We start from the raw sequence: 16,138 nt of genomic DNA, 5'->3' as shown, positions 1-16,138 counted from the left end.
TGACACAGGATCTTGGCATGAGACATGTCATGGCAAAATTTGTTTTGCAGCTTCTGCTACCAGAACAGGAGCATCATGCTGCAGTTGCTAATGACTTGATTCAAACTGCTACCAATGAACCAGAATTTCCTCAAGAAGGTAATAACTGGAGATGAATTGTGTGTTAATGCCTATGATTCAGAAACGAAAGCACAGTCATCCCAATGGAAGTCCCCTGGTTCTCCAAGCCTGAAAAGGCGTGGCAAAGTCATAGCAAGATCAAGGCCATGTTAACTGTGTTTTTTGATTGGGAAAGTGTTGTCAATCATGAGTACTCCCCTCCTGGCCAAACAATTAATAAGGAGTAGTACCTCAGTGTTCTTCGTCAACTGAGAGATTGAAAGATGTAATATGATGAAAACAGCTGCAGCTATGAGCAACTGGTGACTGGCAGCTTCATCATGACAAGGTGCCCATTCATGCACCACGTCTCACTCAGGCATCATGTCTCATGCAGAGTTTTTTTGTGAAACATCAAATCACCCAGGTGACTCAGCCCCCTACAGTCCAGATTTGGTGCCCTGGGATTTCCGGCTTTTCCCAAACCTAAAATCACTTTTGAGAGGGCAGAGATTTCAGACCATCGATGAGATTCAGGAAAATATGATGGGGCAGCTGTTGGTAATTCCAACAAAGGATTTGAGAGTGTTTTGAACAATGGAAGAGACGCTGGGAGAATTCTGTGAGGTCCCAAGGTGCCTACTTTGAAGGGGACTGAGATGTCATTGTCCTATGTACAATGTTTCTTGTATCTTCTTCAATAAATGTCTTTATTTTTCATATTACATGGCTGGATACATGGCTGAATACTTTCTGGAGATATAGTTTTATTTTACCCTAGTGATCATCCCCACTCATATATTGTTTTAACTTTCCTAAATTTAAAAAATTCATAATTTGCCTTTTTAAGGACTTTAAAAAAGCATTTTGAAACAGAAAAATGTAGTCATGTTTTGAAATAATTCAAGTAACTATATTATAAAGTCCTAACTTTTCTCTGCCGTCTCTTCCTCCCAAAAGCAGTGCTTGTACTTGGTAGAAGGGAGCAGCCACATCTCACTGAACTGCTGTAATAGTGACCAAGAAAGAGAAAAACCTCAAAGTTGCTCACATTAAAATTTAAAAAATAAATCTTCAAATATAGTCTAGTGCAACCCTTCCTTATCTCCTGTAGTATGAGACAGTGTTAGGCATGTCCCTGATGGAGTAAAGTGACTGCCATGGCACATGCTGTTGAACTGAATTAGAACTAAAGAAGACTTAAGAAAACTTTTCTTTCACTGTTTTGGATATTTCAAATTTTAACTAGAAAAGTAAAAATATCCTATTTTTATCAAAAGGTATATATATATATATATTATTTAAATAATAAAATATACAGGTTAAATTTTTATTAGATCTTAAATATCCACAAAAAAAGACAAAATTTCAAATTTTCATTATAATCACCATGATGCCAAAAGGCTATATTGATCAAACTGGGTGTCTGGCTTTTCTGGTGTTCATCCTTTTATCTCCTCAAAGGAAAAAGATTAGCATTTACAAAGCTTATGAGGACCTGATTAGAGCCATAAAATAAAAATAAAATATTAGAGGAGACAGAAAGGCATAGTATGAAGGACTTATTCTTCAATTAAATTCACACACCACTTATTTAAAAAAAAAATCAAACTTCTCAATAAGCCAACTAATTAAGATTCTTCCCAATCTGGCCTTACCCTCTCCCCAGACTTATTTTTCCTCATTCCAGTTACAGCCTGAATATTGGAACTGTCCAGTCTCTAGGACCCTGGGCACATTTTAAAAGTAGTCAAAAATGCGCTAATGTATTTCTTTATTTTGAAATTGTCCTCTATCTTCAGTTTCATCTCAAATTATTTCTCTCATCCTTCTAGTCACAATCAATTGTTTTAACTGCTGTGATCCCATGCACATACCCGAAATGCAAATTATACTTATATGTTAATCTATTTACTTATTTGACAATATACTCTGTATGTCTAGTATGTGGTAGGCACTGCTCTGAGGCTGAGGCTATAAAGGTAAATAAGACTGACATGAAAATGTTAGAATTCATCATAGTCTAACTTTTATCTTACTTAGTTAAATGTCTATTCTTTCATCAATTTGTGAGTTACTTGATGTCAAGGCCCAAACTTTTTTTTTTTTTCTTTATAGGTGATATGTCACTGTGGCTTTTTAAAAGTAGGTTTCAAGTGTACAATTCTATAACACATCATCTGTCCACTATATTGTGTGTTCACCACCCCAAGTCAAGTCTCCTTCCAAAATCATTTATCCCCTCTTTATCCCCTTTTACCTTCCCCACCCCACTCTCTCTGTTAATTACCAAACTGTTGTCTGTCTCATATGTGTTTATATGTATACATACATACATATATTTTTTAATCCCTTCTTTCTCTAGCCCTCTACCCCATGACCCCTCTGACAGCTATCAGTCTGTACTCTGTATCTATGAGTCTGTTTTTATTTATTTTTTTTATTTTGTTCATTAGATTCTACATATAAGTGAAATTATATGGCATTTGTCTTTCTCTAACTGGCTTATTTCACTTTGCATAATACTCTCCAGGTCCATGCATGCTGTCACAAAGGGTAAGATATCCTTCTTTTTATGGCCAGGTAGTATTCCATTGTGTAAATGTACCATAGCTCTTTTTAACCACTCATCTACTGATTGACATTTGGGCTGCTTCCAAATCTTGGGGATTGTAAATAATTCTGCAATGAATATAGGGGTGCATATACTCTTTTGAATTAGTGTTTTGGGTTTCTACAGATATTAATATATTCCCGGAAGTGGAAATGCTGGGTCAAAAGGCAGTTTCATTTTTAATTTTTTGAGGAAACTCCATAGTGGTTTCCACAGAGGCTGCACCAATCTGCATTCCTACCAACAGTTCACATCCTCACCAATATTTGTTTTTTGTTGATTTATTGATGATAGCCATTCTGACTGGTGTGAGGTGATATCTCATTGTGTTTTTAATTTACATTTCTCTGATGATTAGTGATGCTGAGCATCTTTTCATATGTCTAATGGCCATCTGTATGTCCTCTTTGAAGGAGTTATTCAGGTCTTTTGCCCATTTTTTATAATTGGACTGTTTTTTGGTGTTGAGTTGTATAAGTTCTTTATATATTTTGGAAATTAAGCCCTTATCAGATGTCTCATTGGTGAATATGTTCTCCCATTCATTGGGTTGTCTTTTCATTTTGTTGATGGTTTCTTTTGCTGTGCAAAAACTTCAGTTTGATGAAGTCCCATTTGTTTTGTTTTTTTTCTTTTGTTTCCTTTGCCCGAGGAAATATATCGGAAAAAAATCATATATTTTTCTTATATATTTTATATATTTATATAAGAAAGATACTATTATCCCCATTTCAAATATGAGAAAGAATCAGAGAGGTAAGTGCTTTATTCAAGTTTACAGTGTCAGTAAATGACAAAGCTAGGTCTTAAAATCCATTGCTGCCATTCTAAAGGTAATATGATAGGTGCTCAATGTGGACAAAAAATTGGGGGTGGGGATATGGGCCTTCATAATAGATCACTGAAAGAGAATAGAGAGCCCAGAAATAAACCCCACCTTTATGGTTAATTAATATTTGACAAAGGAGGCAAGAACACACAATGGGGTAAAGAGAGTCTATTCAGTAAATGGCATTGGGAAAATTGGACAGATACATACAAAAAAAACAAAAACTTAGACCGCCTCAGACTGCAGCGGATGCGGACACTGCATAGACATCTTGCTTCTCTCCTTTCTGCCAGAGAGCAAGGCCCCAAAGGAAACCTACAGCACCCTGGAATCTGGGTGTTGCACTCACTCAGCTCCTATCAAGCTCTGCCATTTCCTGGCTCTGAGACATGGGCCAGTCTGTCCTTATCTCCTTTTCTCATAAGGCACTAATCATCTTGGATTGATTCTCTACTTGTGAAAACACCACAAAACTACAAATTCTTTCATTAACATAAACACAGATTTAGATTTATTTTTCACAATGGTGTCTCACCAGCTGATGGCCTACACTTAATTCTCCCAGTTAGATTTAGATGTATCTTCTACATGATCCAGTCTGATGTTTCATTTGGGGTTCAATCAGACAGGGCCACTAGGAGGTATTTACATAGATAAAGATATTTGTTATAAGGATTTGACCTTATGCAATTGTGGGAGATGGTTAAACAATCTTTGTAGATGATGCTGTAGTTTTAAGTCCACAGGGAAGGTAGTTGAAAAGGGAAGATGGACATAAAGTGAAGAGTAAGGACAAGCTGAAACCCAAGAGCACAAGCTGTAATCCACAAGGATGGACTCATTTCAGCTCTCACTGACTCCAGCCTAAATGAACTGGGTGTTATTCGGGAGATGTTGGCACCCTTCATCATGGAGGTAAACAGACCCCTGGCAAGGTGAAGCAGTAAATATGCAAAACGTATAAGCTAAAAGTGCCTGCTTCAATCTTCCTGCTGAAAAAAAAAAAAGGCTGCTGCTTCATCTCCACCCTACAAATCTCATGCCAAGTTGTCTCTTGCAGCCACTCTAACTGGAAATAAAACAAAGAAGGAAATTCAGGGAAGCACAGTTCATCCAAGCCAAGCCGATACATTACAAAGACACTATAGTCCACCTTTTGTCAACCTGGCACCCACACACATCTCTTTAAACCATATTTAACTCCCAAATGGAGATAATAACAAAGTCATGCTTCTGCCTAACATAACTATCTCCTATACAACAAACATGTTAACTCTTTCCTTAAAAGAAGATAAAAATTCTCTTGTCTTTGGGTAATGTTCACTGTTCTTCAAACTAACACTCTATCTTGTAACTTAAATATGGAGATATAAAGTTAACTAATATTACCATGTCATATCAGATAATAGGGAAATGAAACTGGAAAAAAATACTTGGTTTAATATATACACAAATATTCATATTAAAAGGGAAATGAATTAGTTTATATCATAACTATTACAGTGCTCATTTCTATGCCTGGTCACTTGCTCATAGGTGGTATTTAAACTTCCTTTTCCTACTACCACAGCATATTCCATTTTCCCTCAGCAAGTACTTTGCTATTTGTTGTTCTTTATCTGGGAGGGTGGCCCAAACTTTCATTCCTGAAGAATCTGGGCCATCGTAGTGCTGTATAAGTTGGGTTGTTAGTTTTCCATTGATTTTAATCATAGGACATGGGAGTACAGCATTCCAAGTGTACTCCTCATTACCCACGTTATATAGTACCAACACAATTTCCTCTTGATTGTTAGGATCAATTTACCAATAATTCCCCTCCTTTGCCTGTTGGTTTACAAAGTGGCCAGAAGGAGGAAGTCTCAATGGAATCATTCTTGTGTCCCCAGATGGAAGCATTTTTCTTTTTGAAACTAAGAACTCTAGGATCTGCAGAAACTAAAGTTGCAGAGGCAGGAAACAAAATTTTTGCTAGTGGGTCACTATGAATAATTGTATGCAGAGCCACTCTCATTCCTAGTTTCTTGACCAGTGAATCCTAGTTAGGAGAAATAGCACCATAAGTGAAAAGCTAATTTAGAGCATATACAGCCTCCTTTAGGGCACTGCACCAACCCCAGAAGGCACTGCTGCCTCACTGGTGCTGTGAGTCTTCAAAAGGCCATTCCTCCATATTATCAAGCCAGCTGCTTCAGAATGATAGAAGACATAAGGCCAGTGAAATTGTGAGCATGAGCCCATTGCTATACTTCATCTTCTGTGGAGTTCCTTAGTAAGATATGATGCTGTGTAAAATACTATGATGGTGGAAAAGTCATTCAATATGTCCATGCATAGTGGCTTCAGCAGAAACATTAGGAGCAATGAAGGCAAATTCATATCCAGAACAAACGTCTATTCCACTGAGAACACAGCACTGCATTTTCCATGATGAAGTAGTCCAATGTAATTAACCTGCCAACAGGAAGATAGCTGGTCCTCTTGGGGAATGTTGCCATAGAGAAGTTTCAGTGTTATACCCAAACCCACTTTAGGGAGTGAAAGTCCATGTTGCTGAGCCAATGCATAACCTCCAACCCTGGCACGTGTATCTTTTGTTCACGAACCATTATGTACCTCCCTGCTTCTCTGACTAAACCTTGACCACTGAATTTAGTACATAGAAACAGAATCTTAAGGATAGGTTCTCAGAATTGGTTCTGGGTTACCTGGAGTGGGTTCTGTCATTTGCTTTTAAAACATAGTTCTCCATTTATATTTAAAATATTGAAAGCACCTATATAAAACTGAATAAACTTTTTGAAGACAAACACAAACAAGGGTATTCAGGTTATACTTACTAAAGACTGAATCAACATGTTAAGACAACGTTTCTGAATCTCAGGAGGCACATTTGCAAAGCTTCTCTCAGACCAAAACCTTGCAAAATGCTTTACAATCCACCTGTTACAAGTCAAAGAATAACAAGTTAGATAAATAAAAATATTTTTATTATAATATTTCATTATAATATTCTGTAATATTTGCATTTTCAATTTGTATGCATATATGTTTTGACTAACCCTTACAGTTAATTTTGTTAGCTCTATAATAAACTTAAGTATGCTCTCTTTTCAGTAAACATATATTTTAAATTCACTTTGGGTTAATGTGCATGGATTTTAACATAAGTAACAATGGTTGAACTAAAATAAAGTTGATCCCATGCATCTGAGTAATATCTAAATCAATGCTTCTTTTCAATTGTTACAACAAGTTAAGCATTATGGCACATATTTTCTGCCTGAGAAAATCAGCCAAGTCTAAAATTTCCCAGAAAATGAGGAGAATTGAAGAATAAAATGCCTAAAATAATAGATCAGCACTACTTCAGATCACTTACTTCATGCAGTCAGCAAAAAGACTTTCCACTCCAACTGAATGAGCAATAATCAGGCATTCTAGAACAGATGTCAGTCTTTTCGGGACAAGCTGAAATTGATAGAAAACACTATATTTATTCTTATTCAATCTACAGAGCCTAAATATATTTGCTTCATATAGATGGTCTGATCTATATACCTACACTGCAGAATAAATATGTATAATTCAAAAATCTATTATTCTTTTTTTTTAATCTATTATTCTTTTAAAGAAAGTTACCACTAATAACTTCTAGTTTTATAGAATAGCATTTTCACTTTTAGCTACCAGAATGCACATAATTTCTATTCTAATTTCATTTAGCTTAAATTTTTATAAAAATGAAAAAGTGGTACAATAATTTCTAGCACATCACATTGCAAAACAATTATTTGATCTAATCTGCATTCTAAAGTATTGCTTGAGCCCTGGCTGGTATGGCTCAGTGGATTGGGTGCTGGCCTGAGAACCAGGAGCTCTCCAGTTCGATTCCTAGTCAGGACACATGCTTGGGTTGAGGGCTGAGTCCCCTGCTGGGGCTGCGTGAGAGGCAACCACACACTGATGTTTCTCCCTCCCTTCCCCTCTGTCTAAAAGTAAATAAGTAAAATTTAAAAAAAAAAGTATAACTTTAAGTACATGTGCAGTGGAAGGTCCTACACTGACCTAAGATAAAATGATAGAATTACATCATAATTATATAACATATATTTTAAAAGCACATATGCAGAAAGGATAAACTAGAATAACAAATAAATAAAATGTAGTTATAAGTAGTGAAAACAACCCACGGCTCTTCATGTTAAGCCTTTGTGCTACATGTTGCCTGTGTCACATATTTTCAGTTTTTGGACTAGGTTCCTAAGCATATCTATTGCTCATTATGGTGAACAGAGTTAAATTTCCCTTTGTACACATTAGTTAATTGTAAATTAGGGTTCATATACTTAGTAAATACCACCAATCAGTAAATTTGTGTATACAGTCACTAACAATGCACTTCTGAACATCCCCTACTCTGAGAGAAGAGCAAAAGTTTCTTCAGAGATGTCTCCAGTGGACTTCCAGCCAAGATGGAGGCTTAGGCAGGCATGCTTCACCTTCTTCCACAACCATAAAGATTACATCTACCTCAAAACAAAGAACAACCAGAACGACCAGAAAATTGAACTGCATGCAAGCCCAACAAAGATATAAAGAAGTAATACTAATCCAGACCAGTAGGAGGGGTGGAGGTGGGGTGATGAGGATATGGTGTGGTGGAGGTGGCAAGGCAGTGGCTGTGGTCGGCCAGCAGAAAGCGCAGTCACACATAAAAGCCAGGAGGGATACCTGGGGAGCAATCTCAGTCCAAGGCCAGACCATGCTGCTCAGGGTTCCAGTTCCAGGAAAAGAGAGCCTCATAGCTTCTGGCTGTGAAAACAAGTGGGGGCTGGGACAGCAGAAGAAACTGCCAGTCACTCAGAAGAGTCTGTTTAAAGGGCCCCATGGTCCTAGAACACTTGCAAACGCAACCACTGTGGGAACTACCACCAAGACAACAGCTAGAGGGGTGCCAGTTGCATACACAAAGCAGGGGAAGTGACTGGAAAAGGGGTGAATGCTGAGCAAGCGTCATTGTTCCCTCTCTGACTCCTCCCCACATACAGCGCCACAAGGCTGTGAAACTGGTCATCCAGCACTGATGAATACCTAAGGCTCGGCTGGCCCCTTACAACATAACAGGTGTGACAGCTCTACCTAATACACAGAGGCAAACATAGGAGGCTGTCAAGTTGAGGAAACAAAGAAGTGTGGCCCAAAAGAGGGAACAGATCAAAGCTCCAGAGGTAGAACTAAGTGAGGATGGGATATGTCTAACAGATGAGGAGAGAGCCAACCTAGGAGATGCAGACTTCAAAACACTGGTGATAATGATGCTCACAGAATGATTGAGTATGGCAAACACATAAGGAAGAAGTGAAGGTTATATTAAGTAAAAAAAGGAAAAATCCACATGAAACTAATGGTGAAGGGAAGGAAGCTGGGGTTCAAACCAATGATTTGGAACATAAGGAAGAAATAAACAGTCAACCAGTACAGAATGAGGAAACAAGAATTGAAAAAAAAATGAGGAGAGTCTTGGAACCTCTAGGCCAACTTTAAATGTGCCAACATCTGAATCATGGGAGTGCCAGAAGGAGAAGAGGAAGAGCAAGAAATTGAAAACTTATTTGAAAAAATAATGGAGGAAAACGCCCCTAATTTGGGAATGGAAACAGACACACAAGTCCAGGAAGAACAGAGAGTCCCAAACAAGTTGGACCCAAAGAGGACTACACCAAGATACATCATAATTAAAATTCCAAATGTTAAAAAGAGAATCTTAAAAGCAGCAAGAGCAAAGCGGAGAGTTACCTACAAAGGAGTCCCATAAGACTGTCAGCTAATTTCTCAAAAGAAACTTTGCAGGCAAGAAGGGACTGGCAAGAAGCATTCAAAGTGATGAAAAGCAAGGACCTACAACCAAAATAACTCTATCCAGCAAAGCTATCATTTAGAATGAAAGGGCAGATGAAGTGCTTCCCAGACAAGGTAAAGCTAAAGTAGCTCATCATCACCAAGCCATTATTATATGAAATGTCAAAGGGACTTACTTAAGAAAAAGATCAAAACTATGAACATTAAAATGACAACAAACTCACTACTATCAACAACTGAATCTAAAAAATAAAAACAAAATTCAACTAAGTAGACCAGAATAGGAACAGAATCATAGGTATGGGGTCATTTGGAGGGTTATCACCTGGGAAGGGGAAGGGGGAGAAATGGGGAAATGGTGCATGGATTAAGAAGCATAATTGGTTGGTAAAAAATAGACAGGGGGAAGTTAAGAATAATATAGGAAAGGGTAAACCCAAAGAAGTTATATGCACGACCCATGGATGTGAACTAAGTAAGGGGGGGGTGGCATAGCTGGAGGGAAGGTGGGTACTGGGCAGAGGGAAGCAAAGGGAAAAAAAATTGGGACTGCTATAACAACATAATCAATAATATATACTTAAAAAAAAAAAAAAGAAGATAAACTTACCCTTTGTGACAGTATGGATGGACCTGGAGAACATTATGTTAAGTGAAATAAGCCAGTCAAAGAAAGACAAATACCATATGATTTCATTCACATGTGGAATCTAACAAACAAACTGAACAAGAAAAATGGGGACAGACTCATAGATGGAGAGCAGGATCACAGCTTGGGGGTTGTGGGGAGGGGTGGGGGTGGAGGAATTGAGCAAAAAGGAAAAAGGACTCATGGACAAGGACAACAGTGTGGTGGTTGCTAGGGGGGGTGGGGGGGTATAAGGGACTAAATGGTAATGGAAAAAAAATACAATAAAGATTAAATCCAAAATAAAAAACTAATATGAGAGAACAGACTACTGGTACACACATACTTGACAACCTAAAAGCTCCCAGAACTCTGAAAAACTGTGAAGTAAACACAAGAGTTAAAAAGTCCACCAGTCTTATTTTATTTAGGAATGGTCAGCCCTCTACAACAAAGTCTATTAATTGATATAAAATTTGAGAATAATTTCCAAAAAATTATTAAATTACAAAATAATTTACTGCTTCAAGTGGAGACTGGCAAACTATAGTTTGTGGGCCAAATCTAGCCCGTCACTATTTTTGTGAATGAAGCTTTATTGGAACACTGCTATGCTGTTTCATTTACATATTATCTATAGCTGCTTCTTCTCTACAACAGCAGAGTTGAGTAGCTGTGATAGAGACCATATGGCCCACAAAGCCTAGAATGTTTACTATTTGGCCTTTTACAGAAAAAGTTTACTGACCCCTGACTTAAAGGGTTAACTTTAGCTTTCTGAGAATTTTACTTACATGAAAATGCTGATTTCCAAGTGTTTTTGTAATAGGATAACTGACATTTAGTTATTTTCAAAACCTGCTTGTACAATGTGGAAAGATATATCTACATCATTACCTAAAAAGAATTTAAATAAGTGGCCAAAAAATGTAAATCCCGTTATAAGCCTATAAATAAAGTCCAAAAATCATGTAAAAGTAAGATTATAAACTTAATAAAATGACTGAAGCTAGCTTGCCAGGAGTTCCAGGGCCAGTTACCCATCATATTATACCCAAATGTGTATTACTAAGGTGTGTTATTAAAAGTTTACTATATTTAAGTCGTTGTCAAGAAATTGCATAACTGAGTTCTGGAAGGTAAAATTATATATTTAAAAATATGTTCACACAAATATATATTACAAAAATATATAAAGCAAATAATTTAAAGAACAGGTCAATAGATACAAAAATTTTTCTCTCAAATATCTGCTACACAGTAATACAGGCTTCATTAAAATAAGTATAGTTAAAATTTTTCAACAAAATACCATATTAATAATTTCTTTAAAAAGTTCCTTTTTTAAAAATGACAACAGATATACCTTTTGTGTTTTAAAAATTAAGTGGATTATTTAAAGTAAATATAAGAAGTTGCATATAACCTATAAGACTATCCATAAGAGATTATTTTTTAAATGTAAGATGTAATTGATTTATTAAGGATTCTCAGTTCAGAGGAGATACTGACATAAAACTTTTTCCCAACTAGCACCATCAACCATGCTGTGTCAAATTCCCCACTTTTCCATCCCTTAATGCCATTATAGGCAAATTTCAGTACTTCATGGTTACTTTTGGTATTGAAATTCAATATAGTACTGTTAAACACATATCTCATATCTGACTTAAATCACTGACTACATTTATAGTGGGACATATGGATAGGGACTAACGCATTGTCTGGTCACCTGCTCCTCCATTCTGTAGGTCTAACTCCTGTGGAAGAGGGTTATGGATGGCTATGGTCACCTTACATAACTAACCAGAGATCAACATGATAGTATGGAGATGTCCTTGAATTCAGATGTTGGTGACCTTTGCTGATGTGGTGGCTCTTTTAAGGGCAGACTGAAGTTCACCCTAGTCTCTCAGAAGATAAAGATTCTTCTAGTGCAGAATGACTTCCCAGGTGGGACAGTGTCACTGGGTTCTGTGTCAATCTCCCCTAATCTTCATGAACTACTAAGGTCCTCCTTCTTCCCTGTGTACCATGTGTAACAGGTATAAAGTGAACTACCCATAATTTTTCTCTTTACAACAATAAGTAATTGTCCCTAATCACCAGGCGAGTATTGGCTTCTCCAGGAAGCCTCCTTTTCTCTTTAAAATCTCCACATTCGAGTATATTCTCATTGGCCCCTGGGGCATATTCCAGGCTCTCCCAAGATATCTCTTATCACTTTCTTTTTTTCTTTAATAGAAGCTCCAGAGTGGGCTGGTTGTATAGATATGGTAGATATCCCTCTGGTGGATGTCAGAAGACATTATCTCCTCATTGCAGATAGACTCCATCTTTAATCTTTATTTGGGATATGCTTGGATCTCCCTCCTAACTTTCACTTGGTTGCAAAGATGGAAGCAGATGAAAGAGAAAGAAAATCTTTCACCAGAATTCTTTACTGTCTAAAAAGCTGAGGACACCACTACAGACTGTCCTCCTTCTTCTAGTTCCCTTACTTATAGAGTATGGAATAAATAGCTGAGCAAACGTAGCTGAGGAGTTTAACTTTCTCAGGAAACCACAGAGTGTGGTGGTAGTGGTGGTGGTGGTGCAGGACCCAGCTGCTCATGGTTCTGTTTTAGTACATGGGGTGCTTCCTTCACTTCAACTTATAGACAGCTAGGAAAAGTCTACTCAACACAAAAATCTAAATTTAAGTATTATTGAAATTATTAAAATTACCTAATTACAATTCATACAATGTACATTTTGGCCTCGAGTACCCAATAAAAGGGGAATATTGATGTAAACGATTCTTCAAAGATTTGCCTTGTGTTGACTTTTTAAAAGATTTTATTTATTTATTTTTAGAGAAGGGACGGGAGAAAGAGAAGGAGAGAAACATCAATATGTGGTTGTCTCTTGCATGCCCCCAGGCATGTGCCCTGACTGGGAATCAATCAGCGATCCTTTGGTTTACAGGCCAGCGCTCAATCCACTGGGCCACACCAGCCAGGGCAAGTCTTTTGTTGATTATAATAAGTAATACATATCATTGTAGAAAATGTAGAAAAAACATAAATAATAAAATATAACCTACAGTCACAGGGTGAATTAAAACAATGAAGAATCTAAAAACAATGTACAAAATGGCATCTGCACAAATATATGGTATGGGATCTTACTTTAGACAATAAATTTATTCAAATATATTAAAATTTAGAAGTCAGTATTTATTCTCCACCTGGGTGGAGAGGAGGAAGAGAAACATATTCCACCCCAAGTACATGGTATAAAGAGAGGAGGCAGAAAGAGGAGTATAATTTCAGGGAAAAGAACCAATGAAGCACTGTAATAAGTGCACCTTGATAAATGGAGAGGGTAACCTTGGTTCCTGATTTCCTTTCTCTTAGTTCCAAACCCTGAGTCCTAGCTGGTACACTCCATCTTTGAAATTATAAAGGAAATTCCTACATCCTTTTAATAACCCCCGCCTCAATTTTATATAATTTAAAATGATCTTAATTTGTTTTTTTATAAGTACAGACCATGAGTATTTTCTCAACTGAAGTCCTCATTAGTTAAACTAACTTAATATTTTTAAGATTTAAAGAACTATTTACTATCAGAGTTAAAGTGAGTAATAATGGGTGACTTTAAGCACTGGGTAAAGATTTCTGAGACCCAATAATTACCTTCTGAAAGAAATTACAGTAATCTCTTCTTAAAATATAGATTGCTACTTCTTTTAATCCTTCTAGTCCATACATATCAGCCATATTGAGTATTTTACTAAAATAAAAATAAATATGGTATTAATTCTCCAAATTAAAAACCAAGGCATAATACACAGTAATTTCCTAATAATATATAATCTGTTTAGAAAAAAAGAACATCTGAATTATTTTAACTTTCTGCCCTACATAATAATCTTTATGGATTATAAAAAGGTCAAAAGTTGAAAGCACTGTTACATGATTTGAATAATGGAGAATAACAAGAAGTAAATTTGATACTTTCAATCAAATTCCCCTCAGATTCTTACCCCATCCACACCCCCACAAACCAAAGTCCAGGTAACTACTTTGAAAGCTGTTTAAAGTTACAAAACTCTTTGCAACTAATTTGTATAATAAAAGATTGGGGGCAGGACAATTAATTGATGCTTATCAGAAGGAAAATGTTTACAAATGGCTCTAAGATTAGAGACATGCATCCAATTCCTCAGAATGTTTCTGTTGCTTCTTTCACTTGGCATCATACATACTTCAGGTACTTAGGAAACTGACAAGACTTGAGAGAATGATAAAATTCACCTAGGTTTCCAGGGGGACTACTTCAGTACTTAATTCTTGTGATCCATATTTTCTCCCCAAAATCATATTTATTCAGTTTGTAATTAAAAGAACTAATTAGTATTTAAAATTAAAAGAGCAGCTCTTCACTTTGTCTGATGTTAGAATGGCAATAAAAGGAGAGGACATCCAGAAAATTAGAAGAGCAGGTAGGTTTCACTCTCTAGTAAGATTTTAGCAGCTTAAGTGACATTTCACTGTAGAGCACTTTAGAATCACATCATTGTTGATCTTTAGGATACTTACATTCTTAAGTTAATTTTAAAGTAGTAAAATAATTGTTCAAAATTTGATAAAGATTCATTCAGGTTTATTTTATACAATCTTCTCATTAATTTCTAAAACAAATACAAGGTTTTTCTAAGATACTTTAATTCTAATAATGAGTTTTCTTATTCTTATTACTGTGAGTTGCTAGAATATTTTTTCTTCCAAAAACAATGACATTGATTTTAGATATAGTACTCCCAAATACAGATAAGATATGGCAAAAGGGATAATAAAAGTGAAGCTTCTACTTCATCAACACTTTGAAACATAGCTCAACAAAGCAGAAGTCAAAAATAGTAATAACTTCATATTTTAAATCATTAAAAAGGAATACATACCCAACATTAGCTTTGTCTGGGAAGTCCAAAGTTCCTCCATATATAAAGTACATCATAACATTCATTTCTACATGGTTTATACTGAAAAAATAAAAGGAAACAAATCCAGAAATGGTTAAGGTTTAACTGATATTAATGATACACTTCTATTTTCCCATAAACTTTTAGGCAAGATAAAGTTTTAATCTCATTTGTATCTAAAGAATATATTTTTCAAATAACATGCATGCAGGCATGCCACTAATTTAATATGAAGTATGATTACAGCTATGGCTTTTTATATGCATCATAAAATGTTATAAGTATATTACCACATCATTGATTTCTTATTGAGCATCTTGTATAATAGACTAGGAGTTTGAATAGACCTTAGAAGTCACAGTTCAACCTCTGGCTCATTAAGAAATCCTCTCCTCAGCATCTCTGACAAATGGCCTCTGGTCTTGCTTAAAACCTCAGATGGAACTCTGTGCACTAGAAAGATCCTTGTTAGGCTTGTCCAGATTTCTTAATTAGTAATACTTATCCAGTGTCTCTAGCTTGACCAGCATCATTATATAGGTAAAAAGTAAAGCTATGACTTAAATAGTCTGGAGTGATAATCTCTATTACTGACTACTGAATCTCAAACTCTGAATTCATAACCTTCTTCCCTTTCCCTGTGTCTCCCAACACCCCAAATTGGTCTTATTTCTGTTATTCCTATTTGGTTCTTTATGGGACTTCTTACATCTTGTGCCACATGGAGTGAATTATCTGGTTTGTGGACAACCACCACTGGTTGTTGGTGGAACTTGAGAGGAGAGGTAATTTGATTTGTTTCATCCTTTCTTTTCTGCTGAAGCAGAAAGAGGTGATGGGGAAAAAGTGCTTCTGCTACCGAAATTCAGGCCTTCTTTTAAGTGGGCTGTCTTAGAGGGGACATAGTTAATCAAGTCAACTTCGGCCCTTGCATTAAAGCACATTTTACTGCTTTAAAAATTTTTATGAAAAATAAAGAAAATATTTTCTTACTTCATTTCCTGATTCTTTTGTTTAATTTTGAACAGGGAGAAAGTACTTTATTGGACCCCCTCAAAACTTTAATAATACATATCTAGATTATCATCTAGTTACCTAAATCAGAGTCTTAGATTCATATTTTTTTAAGTGTATTTT

At 36.1% G+C, this 16,138-nt stretch overlaps 1 protein-coding gene across 1 annotated transcript in view; it reads right to left on the bottom strand.

Annotated features, from left to right (window-relative positions):
* BTBD8 (BTB domain containing 8) overlaps window positions 1-16,138 on the bottom strand; it is a 111,231-nt gene that overhangs the window by 22,352 nt on the left and 72,741 nt on the right. The window contains exons 6-9 of the mRNA XM_090269731.1: window positions 14,981-15,061; window positions 13,713-13,809; window positions 6,925-7,013; window positions 6,383-6,485 (exon numbers count right to left, since the gene is read on the bottom strand). Of these exons, the coding sequence (XP_090125857.1) occupies window positions 6,383-6,485; window positions 6,925-7,013; window positions 13,713-13,809; window positions 14,981-15,061 (370 nt within the window). The remainder of the gene's footprint in view (window positions 1-6,382; window positions 6,486-6,924; window positions 7,014-13,712; window positions 13,810-14,980; window positions 15,062-16,138) is intronic.

Source organism: Furipterus horrens, unplaced genomic scaffold (assembly GCF_987537825.1).
Source record: "Furipterus horrens unplaced genomic scaffold, mFurHor1.1.pri manual_scaffold_3, whole genome shotgun sequence".
NCBI classification, from domain to species: domain Eukaryota; kingdom Metazoa; phylum Chordata; class Mammalia; order Chiroptera; family Furipteridae; genus Furipterus; species Furipterus horrens.
This window is presented reverse-complemented; position numbering and strand designations above follow the sequence as displayed.